Raw genomic sequence first — 13,206 nt, 5'->3', positions numbered from 1 at the left:
GGTTGATGATCAATTGGAGAAAATCGTCCCATTTCCTGAGCTATTAAAGTCCCTCAAATCCATATTGAAGCTCATTCTCCATAAAGAGAAACATTTGAACAGTTTTACTGTAGTCAGTAATAAAACTGAGGGACATGTCATGTCTCCATTCAACTTTTTTTTTTTTTTCATGATGAAGTTTCACTCATGTCACTGTGGTCCATCATCTTGCCTGCATCCTTCTTGGCTGCCACTGCTAAGACCACCTGGCTCTTGCTTTTGTCCCTACAAACAACCTTTAGTTTATTAGTGGCCAGTGAGGCGTCCATACAAGACAACTTTTTAAAGACAACTAAGTCCTTATATACAAGTCGTCGAGGACAAATCCTTAAAGCGGGGATTCTCAACTCTGTTCCTCGAGGTTCGGTGTCTTGCATGCTTTATGTCTCCCTGCTGCAACATATAAAACATGCAGGACACCAACCCTGGAGGAACAGGGTTAATACTTGATTCTTAAAGACAAGTGAAAGAAAAGTCTTTAATACTTTTACTCATCCTTGAAGCTGAGTCCTTACAGATGCATTTTAAAGTAAAGTTTCAAAGAATAGTCCCTAAAGGCAAGTTTCAAAGAGATGTTATTAAAGCTTTGAGTACTAAGGAAGATCTTTAGTTTCTCAAAGAATAGGATTTGGAATAAAGTTCTTACACACAAGGCTTTAAATCTAACTTCTTAAAAAGCCCCAAAAGTAGTCCTTTGTTTTGGAACCCAAGTTCTTAAAACCAAGTCATTCAAGTCAAGTACAAGTTTAAGGTTCTTGAATTTAACAAGTCTTCAAAGACAAGTACTTAAAGCTTAGCTCATAAAGCTGTGTTCTTAATGCCAAGTCCTTAAAAATACGTCCTTAGAGGTAAACCCTTAAAATCTCAGTCAGTTCTTCCCTGGGCATTGCCTTGACGTTACGTCAGTGTTGTTTATAAGGTTCCTCCCCGTCCCCCCAAAAATATAGGGCAGTGACAGATCTGAAGGCTTAATTATTTTAGGGACAATTTATATGATTTTCCAGAAGAAAGAAGCTGGAAGAGGCGAGCTGTGAAGGCCAGCGTACAACCTTGACTCGGACATGGTGATATTGATTTAACGGAGAAAACAGGAGCTGAATTATGATGTCATGACTCAGTGCTCGCCTTGCTTTTGTCACTAAAGAGGAATGAGGAGCTGCAGGAGGAGAGGAAGGAAGGTATGGGGAAACGGGGGTGGGGGTATAGGCTTGGAAAAGACAGGTCTGGATAAAGCAGATAAATTAGCACTTAAGCCTAATTGTTCCTTCGAGGGGAGCGGTCAAAGGTCAACTGCTACCTGAACCCTGTGAGTAAATAAAGACAAACACTTGGAGGTATGACTGAAATAATCAATGATCTTAAATCATTTTAATCGATTGTGTAAAATTGATTGCTGATTCATCTTGAGGGGGGAAAAAAGGATTGGGCCAGTTACATAAATAGTATTGATGGTCATTGTTTTCCAAAGTAAAAGCAGATGTCTTATTTGGATGAAAGACAAAAGATAAATCAGTCTGCTTTCATGAAGGACGAGAAAAAAACGAATTATTACTTTTGAGAGGCTGGAATCAGAAGATTCGGACAGTCTTTAGTTAAAGAAATGTCTAAATGTTTACTCGAGTATTAAAATATTAGGCGATTACCGTATTTTCCGGACTATAAGGCGCACCGGACTATAAGGCGCACCTTCAATGAATGGCCCATTTTAAAACTTTGTCCTTATATAAGGCGCACCGGACTATAAGGCGCACCATTAATGCATCATGTCAGATTTTTAATCCAAATCAAATCATTCTCCATTTTATCTTTTTTATTTCAACTTCAGACGCAACAAGTTACTTTATAATCACAAAATAATGATCCATAGTCTTTTTGATTCATGATTCATAGTCTTCAGCGGGCCACTTATGATTGATTTCATGACACAATGCTTCGGGCCAGTTTAAATTTAGGAATTTGGTCCATATATAAGGCGCACCGGACTATAAGGCGCACTGTCGGCTTTTGAGAAAATTTTAGGTTTTTAGGTGCGCCTTATAGTCCGGAAAATACGGTAATTTGATAATTGATTTGTCGATGAATGGAATTAATCGATTTTGACGCCGTAAGTGTGCACCCCACTTAACATACCCAACATTTAGGATAATCTTAAAAAGATTAGGCCAGATTGTCAGTAAGTGCGAACCTGAAATAACACAGCCCACATCAGAAATTTCTGCCTTTGCTGACTTTGATTGCAAGAGAGTAAAAAGGCTCAAATTAGGTCTGGTGGTCATGAACTGAACATGGATTTGACACCTCTCGTCAGTTCCCCAAATGGAAAGGTGTTGACAAGTAGTAGTTTTGACAAGTTTTCTCGTCGAAAAAGTCAAAGACGAAAAGTCAAAGTTACAGCGAGCAATTGAAGCACAACATTCACAAGCATGACCTCTGCGTCCCACGGCGTCAGCTCCAAGGTCGACCCTGTGAATGAAGTGGTGGTCTGGAAAAAAAAAAAAATTGTTTTGCAGAGGTGTTCGGCACCGCATTGTCCCCGCCGTTGAACTGTATTGATTGAGCAGACGAGAGAAAGCGGCGAGCTTCTTTCACATGTTTATATCAAGGCCGCCGCGGGATAAACAGCCTTCACTTAGTTCCTCTCTTACCGCGCTCAAGGCCCAGCCGGCAGCGCTTATAAAAAAACTCCCGTCTCAAGGAGAGATGACATGATGTCTTGTTGCAAACGCGCCGTCGCACATCAAGCGGCGGCACATCGACAATACTTTTGACTTGCGTCCCTGCATGGGGCCAAGTCTACTTTGAGCTCGTCACGTTACCCCACTGGCGGCTTTTGCTTTGCATTGTTCGCTTCAGTTGCAGCCCGAAAGGCTTCACGGATGACACGAGTGGTGGGAAATAAAGAAGTACCCATATTTGAATATGTCACGTCTCGTCCCCAGCCGTTCCACTATGTGTTTGTTGTCATGGTTTCTGCCTGTGTGCTCGCCCCTCCCCTCCTGTGTGCCCATGATGAGTTGGCTTATTCTCACCTGTCTCTTGTTACCTGTCGTGTATATAAGTGCTGTCTGCCCCTCACGCCGGTCGGGTCGTTGTGTGTTGTTGTCTTGATGTCTTTTGGTTCTTGTTGTCGTTTCATGTCTTCACGTCCCTGTCAGTTAGTCCTCTAGTTATTTTGTTAAGTCGTGTCAGTTTGCCGAGTCTGTTTTTGTTTTCTCCAATTAACCCTGGTCCAAGCTGCATTTGTTCGCCCTGCTCCATCCGATCCATGACAGAATATTCCGTTTTTGAACTTTGTACTTTTACTCCCTATACTTGAAAACAGATAGGCTTTCAGAACTCTTTATTCCTGCCTTTGTTTTTCCAACTTCCTCATATGTGATTTATGTGTGTGGTTGAGGTGTTATTGATTTAGATTTTATGATTGAGATCACATTGATTGTGTGTTATAGAGCGGAAGAAAACGAAGATCGCAGCAACATGAATGAAAGACGGCGGGTGTCTACGACAGTCTGACTGGTAAGAAGCTGAAATCGTTTGGCTAATTGTATCTGCTAGGCTGTCGAAAGCTAATTCTATTTTGACAATAGGGAGTGAAGTGGGAGAAACAGCAACGTGTACATATTTTGGTAAGTTTGACAAACTCGTATACTTTTCATGTTCATATATGTGCTTTTGTATAAACATGACGGATGCAGCACAGCGCTTTTCCGGACAGTATAAAACCTTCTGACCTGGAGAATGTTTGTGTGAAAGTTTCATCTGCTGCCGTGCCTCATGTACTGGCCGCCATTAAACAACCCAAGTTCTTGCCAATAAAGAACCAACTCCATATCTTTGTTTTCCTTGCTCAACAATATCTCAAACACGCAACAGGAGCTAGTGGCGTCTAACTGCCAAGTCCATTTGCCTGTCTTACTATGGATGTGCTAATTGAACGTTGCTGTTGTTGTTCGTCCTTCGGATTCAAAGAAAACCATTGACTTTAATCTAGATCGATGAGCAGGGATTTTGGATCCCGATGGGACTGATGAGGCCAATCCGGGCCCTGAAGGCTCGTCCACATGTGGCACACAGATTGTAGTCGCTGTAATGGCAGCAGCTCGGGCCTTGAGTTCGGCACGTTTTTTAATGTCGGCAAACTACGGCCAATCGCTGCCAAAATGTATATGCACATTCCTCCTATTGTCCACTTTAACCTGTAAAAATAATTTAAAAAAACGATCCGCACAACAGTTTTGATTTTGTGGAGGTGATAGTAGGGCTTTGCTCGTAAGAGCTCACATTTGATGTGAATTCATCCGGAATATTCTGCATTCATATTTTCATAGGTTGAAGTGAAAAATAGTAAGAAAGTACATAGCCTTTGAGTTTTGATCACCAATTCAGACACAAGATGACAAAAGAATGTCATAAACCAAGTCAGGTAACAACACGCGTCACAATGTTCACAGGCTGAAATGGGAAAAACAAACTCCAAAAGTGGGCGGGCTAGTTTGACCAAAGAAAAAAGCCCTTAAATTACTACAGATTGTTTGTGGTGTGAATTTTGGTGCTAACAAGTGTCAAAGTTCGTCTACCTGGAATGTCCCTTTAATACCGCTACTTAAAAAATGTATGAATCTGAGTTTATTTTGTGCAACCACTTGACGAAATAGAATTGAGTATATTCACCTTTTTTTCAGTGTAGATAGCCACAGTTTGAACTCTGGGAGTTTATTTTTTCCATGATTTCCTCAGGGAAGAACGTTTAGAATTCAACGTTAGAGGTTCCACTGTAGTAGGAAAGTGTTGCTACTCCTCACCGCCTATGATGTCACCCAGAAGTGGCACGTGGCCAAAACGTCAGCTTGCTCAGTTCAGTGAGTTAGTCGATGAATTGAAGTGGGCCATTTTTTTGTCAAAAAGTCAGCAAAAAGTGTCTTTACTGCTTGTGTGAATTCCCGCCACGGGGCCCCTGTATTGGTTTTTTTTCCCCTTGCGTGCTTGTGCTGCACTCAGTGTTTCTGGAAGGTGTGACCTCACTAGTGAAATCGAGAGGTCAGCGTGACCAAAAAGACGACGGCTCCCTGGCACGTTCCCGGCAGCTCGGCCTTGGAGAAGAGCACAAGGTTTTACTTTTTGTTTCCTTCAGCTTTGACACCCACAAGCACTCAAAGGCAGCATAAGAGGACAACTTTGTATGATTCAAGGCTTTGCATTAAACGGCTCCTCCTGCAAAAGTCTTGCGGAGCATTGTTTGTTGATTTGTTGGGTGCTCTTCTGGCGGTTGCCACGGCGACTGCCTCCATTTTCTCTCATCGCAGCGGCCGACATAAAGGAGCGTGTCCTTGTCTCCATAATAGTTACAAATTGAATACTGCACTCTCCAAGGACTTGTGTCAACGACTTACAGCACTGTGAAAATGTGTTCGTGCATTAGAGAAGACCAGCTGAATAAATAGCAACTTTTTGGAACTTTTTAATTACGTTTTTTTCCGTAGTTTTCATCTTTTTTTTTTTTGTCACTGAAAAGGCATTGGGAAAAAAAAACGTTTATAATTTTTTGTCACTGAGAAAGCATCGGAAAAAAAAGAAACAAACGGCAAAACCATATCAATCAGGAAAATTTAATTGGTTGTAATGATAAAAATGTCTTATCAGGCCATTGCATTAGGTACCGCTCCCATATAGAACTTCAGTAATTAAAACGTGTAAATTAAAACATGCCATCAATTTAAAAAAAAGTTCATTTTTAAAACACACTTAACACACATAATGAAAATTTCTCTCGCTATATTTGTCCCTTTGACCAAAAAATAAAACTTGATGCCATAGCAGTCCTCTTGCCTGACTGAATGGTGTGAATGTGATTGTCAAATGTTCTTTTTCTATATTTGAGCCTCGGATAGTTTTTGAACATTATAGAAATGCTTCCTTTACCACACTTGATCAGTTTAAGTTGTAGGAGGACATGATTTTGCAAAAACATTCACACACTCAGCTCTGCTGCTCATCCTACAAACACGTTTCTATTATTGAGCATAATTTAATGGAGTGATAAACGTGGCATTGTTACAACAAAGATCTAATCTACCGAACACTCTTTGTGCTATAGTTACACAAATATTAAACATAGTATGACATGTTGTTTACTTCCATTGCGGATCCCTCACCAGATGTCTGTTTGCCTCGTTTGGTAACAGTGTGGCGTTCAAGGTCGCTTTGCTCTGCACAAGGTCACGTGGCGGGCTCGCAGCAAACAAAGCGGCAGATGTAGCGGTGTACTCATTGATATGCTCCTCAAATGCAGTAAACTTGAAAAGCCAACAACTGGTGAAGAATAGCAATATTGCCAGTGCAAGGTTCTACAAACATGAGGGGGGGGGAGGGGACGACATTCAGGTTGGCATTAAAGTCGGCTTTGTAACAAACTTACAAGCAGAAAAACGATCAAACCAATGCTAACATGGGCGGGATGCTGAATACAGTTCGTCCGCTAGGTATTCACAGCGCTTCACTTTTTCCGCATTTTATTAGTGAGAGGCAAGCAGGGAGCGGGTGGGGCGTGAGGTGACCAAGGACCACATGGTCAGTCTGTCTGAGCCCCAGCTCAGCTCTGTGGAGAGAGGAGAATCTTCCAGAAAGACAAAAATCCACCTGCATGGTAGCGTCCCCAGATGGGAACCATTACTTAGAGAAAAAAAAAAGCACATGGCCATCCACCAGGAGTTTGCCAAAAGAAAGACATTCTCTGGTCTCATGAGCTAAAGATTGAACTCTTTGGTGGGAAGTCCAGGTGTGATGTCTGGAGGAAACTAGGCACGGTTCATCATCTGACCGGTATCAACCAAGCATCGTGCTGCCAGGATTGTGGGAAAGAAGATGGCAGAAATGATATTATTGCTCCAGAGTAGTCAGGACTTCAGAAGATTTACCTTCCAACAGGACAACGACCCCAAGCACACAGCCAAGACCACAAGAGTGTCTTCAGGACGGCTCTGAGTATGGTTGAGTTACTCAGCCGGCACCCAGACTTGAATGCAATGAAACATCACTGGAGTGATCTGGAAATGGCTGCGCACCAACGCTTCTTATCCAATCTGACGCTGCTTGTGTGTCCAGGTCCGTCTGCAGTTTGCCTGACCAATAAGAGGAAGCATGGAGGTAGGTCATGTATCAAGATGAGACCAAAGTAGTGTATTGTGGTGTTGACTCCAATCACCGTGTTCGGAAGAAACCATCCCATCGGGTTGGAAATGTCATCACAAATAATAATTTTAAAAAAAGAGCACCGCGTATTTTATTTGACTTGATGGTCACTGTGCGGGCCGGTCAGAAACTATGGACCGTGTTTTGCCATGTTCTGCTCTTCAGCATACTCCAAGCACTGTTTAAACATGGACTCACAAAACTGCAGAACAGAGGTGGGACACTGCAGATGTAACGTCCTTGATCAACTCTGTGGTGAACATATGCTACGGGGACGCTAGCTAATTAGTCAAGGTTGAGTAGAACCCCAGGCTGCATGTATGTGTGTGTGTGTGTGTGTGTGTGTGCCAAGGTCAAACTCATGAGTTGAATCCATAGCGCAATAAGCCCCACAGTGGCACTTTGATAGGCAGCACACTCAGGCAGTCGGCTACCACCTCAGCTCCACACTTTTATTTCCCTCCTTTGTTCACTTACCGCATGGTGATGCTACACTAAATCACAAAAGACTTACCATTCAGGGGCGGAGTCATAAAAATGAGTTTCAGACATGGCGCCAATTAAAATGTAGATTGCTCCTCCACGCGGCCTCCTGCACAGTACATAGTATCTGCATATTCCATTTACTCGTTTGCCCCTTCTGTCTCTGTCCTTCCTGCTTTATTCATTGCTCCCAAATATATCACTGTGTGATATAACAGTGCTTGTCTACGATAACCATCAGACACTCACAAAAACATGGAGGAGGAGAGGAGCGTAGCGATAATTTACGTCCCTCTTATCTTCCTCTTTACTGGCCTCGCTGTGACTACCGTTTGAATATTTGGAGGACGGGGTCATGTTTGCATAGGGAGCTAAATTACGACAGTAATAACAGCGTCGGCTGCCAAGCGCTGCAAAAACACAAAACAAGGGAGGAGGCTGCATGAGGAGGGCGGTGTTTCGTGTTGACAGACCAAGGTGAGGCAAGATTCATATTTTTACAATGGAAATAAAGGGAACAAAAGGAGCGTGACAAGTTTATTTTCCAAATAACGTCATAGAGGAGGATACATAAAGTTGTCTTTATGAATGGAAGTAATGTTTTTTTTGGTTTGTCCTTCATATCTCAGTGAGTCATCTTGACTGCAGAGCGCAAATGTGTACTTGGAACTGTGAGACGGTTCTTGGAATTGAAGCAGATCTAAATGGGACAAGAAAACTGCAGTGTTCCCTTTTAGTCTCTTTAATCACCAATAGATGCTACAGCGAATTGTTTACTTCTCAAGCTGTGCTCATGAAGCACCTGATCCATTGGGAAAGGAGATCGATTTACTCCTCTTTCTTCTGTAATGTTTTGAAAAAACAAGGCATAGGTTAGAATAGTTATGATTGTATTTTTGGGTACTTGACCAAATTATACCGGTTGGTCCTCCATTTGCGACCTGGGCACTCTTCCGTCTTCGTCCATCTCTCCTCATTCATAATAAAATCGTTTTTTATTGTTTTCATAATTTATTTGGGCTTTTATGTCCCAAATATTTTCTGGTTCTTTGGACAAACAAGAATATAATGTTACTTTAAATGTTTTGCACTTTGTACTTCATTTGTGCAGCCTTAGTTTCTGGCACCTACAGCAGATTGTTTGTGTTTGGACATTCTGGACCACAGTCATGTTTTTGTTCCAATTCATGAAAAGAAAAAGACAATTTAAGCGATTTTCTCTTGTATTTGAGATTGTCAGGTGATAGCAGCATCTAAATATTAGTGTGAATGGAATTGGTGAAAACAATGAGAAAATGCCAATATACTGGAAGGTAACAGCTTGCAGCAACCTTTTTTTTTTTTTTGATTGGGGAAAACAAAAGAACTATGAACTTTTCATTTTTTGAACCATACACATAGTTAGTCAAATTTAAACGAGTTTGTGTAGAAAATTAACTTTCACTGCTCATGTGTGACCATGGGCTACTTTTGGAACATTATTTTGACGTAATGCCTTATTACCCAATTTAACTACAAATATGCAGAGAGTATTTTGCAAGGTACTAGGAATAGTGCTTTTCTCAGGTACGGCGCTACAAATGGTCAGTATTTGATAATCGCCACTCGCTCTAAGAATGTGAATCTAGCAATGGAAAAGTAACCTTCCGCCATGTGGAAGCAAATAGTCTAACCTTGCAGTGACATAAAAGAGACAGCGCTCAATGCGGGAAGGTAAAAGTGATGTTGACCCTGATTTGCGCTTTCACACTTAAGAAGAATCTGAATTTAGTTATCGGACAGATTAAAAGCAGGTGTATACCACAGGGGATAAAACGCCGACAAAATGGGGTCACCCGTGTGCATCCGCATGCCGAGCAATATGCTCATTATCACACGACTCTTGCTCGCCTCGCAGGGTCATGTGCTTGGGGTGGTGGGAGGGGATTGCAGCCAAGGTCGCCGGGCTCTCGTGCAGCCTCGAGGGGCTAACTGACCAGGAAATGTTCCCTCCATGGCAACGGAGCTCTCATTAAACGTTCCAGCAAGTTGAACATGTGAGGCGTAATCTGGAATAACATAGGTGCCTCAAGGCTGCAGCCACAAACCAAGGGGAGGTAATCATTGTTTGCATCAATATTGTGTGCATGCCTAATCCTGTAAAGAGTTTTAGACTGTTGTTTTAGGCCTTGAAATTGTTTTGGAAATATCAGCAAGCGGAAAACTAAAATGGAAATATATCAGTAAATAGGTTATGATTGTGCTGCTTTTACAAGGCAACGCACTAAAAGCTTTTTTTGAATAAAGGCGACGCGGCTGCGGCGTTAAAGCCACAATGGCAAGAGTGGCGAGGACCTTGGGTTTGATATGAAATCACATGACCTTGTCTCCGTCAGCCCACATGTTAAAAGCTCTTTGTGAGCAGAAGAAAGTGCTTTAGAGACGCGCTGAAAGGATTCAACCTCGTCTGTGATTTCATTGCATTAGACAAGCTTTTTTTTTTAAAAAAACAGGATGTGTATGGTTTTTATTAATCATGTGCAGACAGACAGACAGATATGTAGAGAGATGGATGGATGGATGGATGGATGGATGGATGGATGGATGGATGGATGGATGGATGGATGGATGGATGGATGGATGGATGGATGATAAAATGCACATTCAGGTTTATTTTGTTTATTTTAAGATTAGGATTAGCGGTATACTATTCACTCATTATACAAATGCAATATTAATGAAATAAATACCGTAATTTTCGGACTATAAGTCGCACCGGAGTATAAGTCGCACCAGCCATAAAATGCCCAAAAAAGTGAAAAAAAACCATATATATGTATATAAATCGCTCCTGAGTATAAGTCGCCCCCCCACCCAAACTATGAAAAAAAACCGCGGCTTATAGTCCGAAAATTACGGTACATATATTTGATTGTCTGCCGCGAAAATATCAATTTTCTTTTTTTACTTTTAGCTGGTACTTTTAAAGGAGGGTGCTTCATGACTTGTACCTCTACCACAGGTTTTTGTTGTTGTTTTGTTTTGTTTTTTTAGTATCAGTACCTAACATAAGGAGGAATGGAAACCGGCCCACTTGGACCACACCTCCTCTTGGACGTACGCAAAGTTCTGTCATGGGTGAGAGTGAAATCCCGTTCTGACTCTGCAAAGAGTCCGTCACAATATGTTTGCGTCTTCTTACTTGCGGCATCTTCCTCACCGCCAAAGTCCCAGCCTTGGGCCGCCACTGAACACATGCACAGCACTTTATTCCAAATGTGGTCATTTTTAAAGCACTTTATAAATAAAAGGATTGAGTTGCGATTACTGCTAATTGAAATGGTTATTTTTTAGGACAGGATGAGCTATTTTCGTGTGTACCTGGAATGTTTGGAGAAGAAAGGCAGCCGCTAGTTTCTCTGCGGCCTTGACACTTCCCAGGTTTCCAACAGCCGGCGGCCGGCGCTCAGCTTTCTAAACATGCCGTTTCCTCCTGCTGCTGTTGTGTTTGAACAAGACCCGTGGAGGAAGGTCGCTAGTGCACCGAACTGCAGCCACGCACCGCCTTCCTTCGAATGGGAGGAAAGGTAGAAAAATAACACGGTGAGTCTGCACTCAGCTGGTCTGCAAATCACACAAGTGCCACAGCATGATGAGCTAATCTTTGTCTCGTCCATGCTGCAGCACGACTCTGTGAAACATTCTATCAAACAGTCGCAAGCCAGCCTTGATCGTGATATCAAACATATTCACTAACTAAGCATACTTTTGCCAAATCACATCTGTTTGATCCTTTGAGGATATCATACTTGCTCATGCTTGGCAGTTGTTTATCTCACCAAATTGCAACATTGTATTTATTCAAACTAAAATGGCCTTGAAATAAGTATCAAATGGAAATGACATTGTTCAAAACAAGTTTGGGTCTTTTTTTTTTCTCTGGGATTGCTTTATTCCTCTTGATATCAAACAAGCATGGAAACATGTTATTCAAAGATACAAGGGCGAGTTTTGTTTGGTCTTCTTCTGAGGAAGTGGCCAAAATATGTTAAGTAGGTAAACAAAACTCACAGTAAGGACAGTATGAACATTCATTAAAGGAACATGAAAACAGTTGCAGAATGTTTCGTTTACCCAACTCCACCAAACTTTTTTATCCCCCCTTCTCAGACAATTTCAAAATAACCGCTTCTTTTGGAAAAAATATAATCATAACAGAGACACAACTTGAAAAGTTAACATTTTAATGAGTTTGACACTATGGTCTACTTAATTCTAAGAAAGTGTCATTGCTCTTTGTCCTGGTTGAAGAGCTCCTTGGATCCGTCACTGGAGATCTGCAGGAAAGGTGTGCTGATCTCGCTGGACTCAGCTTCACCAGCCACCCTCAGCAGGCATGACATCACCATGTCCTTGGCCATGCCCGCCTCCAGATTCCCATCCCGGCTCAGCTGCAAGGTGATCTGGTCCAGGCTGGTCAGGACCATCTCTGAGGCCAGTAGGGGGCAGACAGGGCCTGAATTCCTGGCCATGTTCTCCATCATGTGCTGCTGGTACAGGTCCAGAAGCTTCTGTTCCAGGTAGCCGTTCAGGAGGGAGTTGGTGAAGGGTCCCTCGCGGCCTTGGGAGAAAAAGCTCCGATCTCGACCACTTCCATGTCTCCAGTGGTTGGAGCCTCCCTTGAGAGACAGCAGGAGCCCAATCTGTGTAGCTCGTCTCGGAGGGGAGTCTTCTCCAGGCGGGGGGACGTCACAGGACTGCAAGAAGGGACCCACCGCCTCGGTGTCGGCGTGCACCTGATCCAAATTGTCGTCCGACAGGGGCAGTACCTGGTCTCCTCCGATGTGGAGGTCGCTGTAGTTCTGGCAGATGCTCTGACAGAAGGATGGAACCAGGAAGGTGGCGTCGCCTCCCAGGCGAGGAGAAACGATATGGATTCCCGAAGAGTTCTCTCTGACTGGCTGTGTTTTGTACAGATCCAAAGACTCCAGCTGGGAGAATTCTGGAGGATTCTCGCCAACCATGCCCCCCTCTTGCTCTGACGAATTGTGATGATGATGCACAATGCCGCCTGTAGAGCGGGAAGAAGATCCGACAGTACTCTCCTGCCTCTCGCACTGCGGGTGGCACGATTCTTCTGCTTCTTCGTAGGCCATGCTCAGCAATTTCGCTTCACAAAGCATCCCTGCAATGCCTCAGCGGGTGGTAATTTCCTCAACGATAGAATTTGAAAAAGATCAGGAACTGTCTACCAAAAAAAAAACGATGAGGAGAAGCAAACCATTCTTATACCATACCATGAAGCAAATGGCGAGTCTAATAGTCTGCTTGGTTCTATGCATCCACCTTGAGGGGAAGCAAGATTTTTTTTTTTACAATTACTCTTCCCCTTTCTTAATAACCACAGCTGCAGCTGACAGCATTTATTACCACTTCAAAATTTTCTGGGGAATTTAAATGAGAGGACTGGACTTGACTTTTATCCCCCAGTCGGTACACAAAGCTGCATTTCAACAC

At 42.7% G+C, this 13,206-nt stretch overlaps 1 protein-coding gene across 1 annotated transcript; it reads right to left on the bottom strand.

Annotated features, from left to right (window-relative positions):
- Positions 1-11,631: 11,631 nt before the first annotated feature.
- LOC119115282 (TLR adapter interacting with SLC15A4 on the lysosome) lies at positions 11,632-13,003 on the bottom strand. Its single transcript, XM_037239667.1, has one exon. It carries the CDS (start codon positions 12,870-12,872, stop codon positions 11,976-11,978), a length of 897 nt encoding a protein of 298 aa, XP_037095562.1. The 5' UTR covers positions 12,873-13,003; the 3' UTR covers positions 11,632-11,975.
- Positions 13,004-13,206: the final 203 nt, after the last annotated feature.

This window comes from Syngnathus acus, chromosome 21 (genome assembly GCF_901709675.1).
Source record: "Syngnathus acus chromosome 21, fSynAcu1.2, whole genome shotgun sequence".
Classification (NCBI taxonomy): Eukaryota; Metazoa; Chordata; class Actinopteri; order Syngnathiformes; family Syngnathidae; genus Syngnathus; species Syngnathus acus.
Note: the sequence above shows the minus strand (reverse complement) of the source record. Positions and strands in the feature narration are given on the sequence as shown.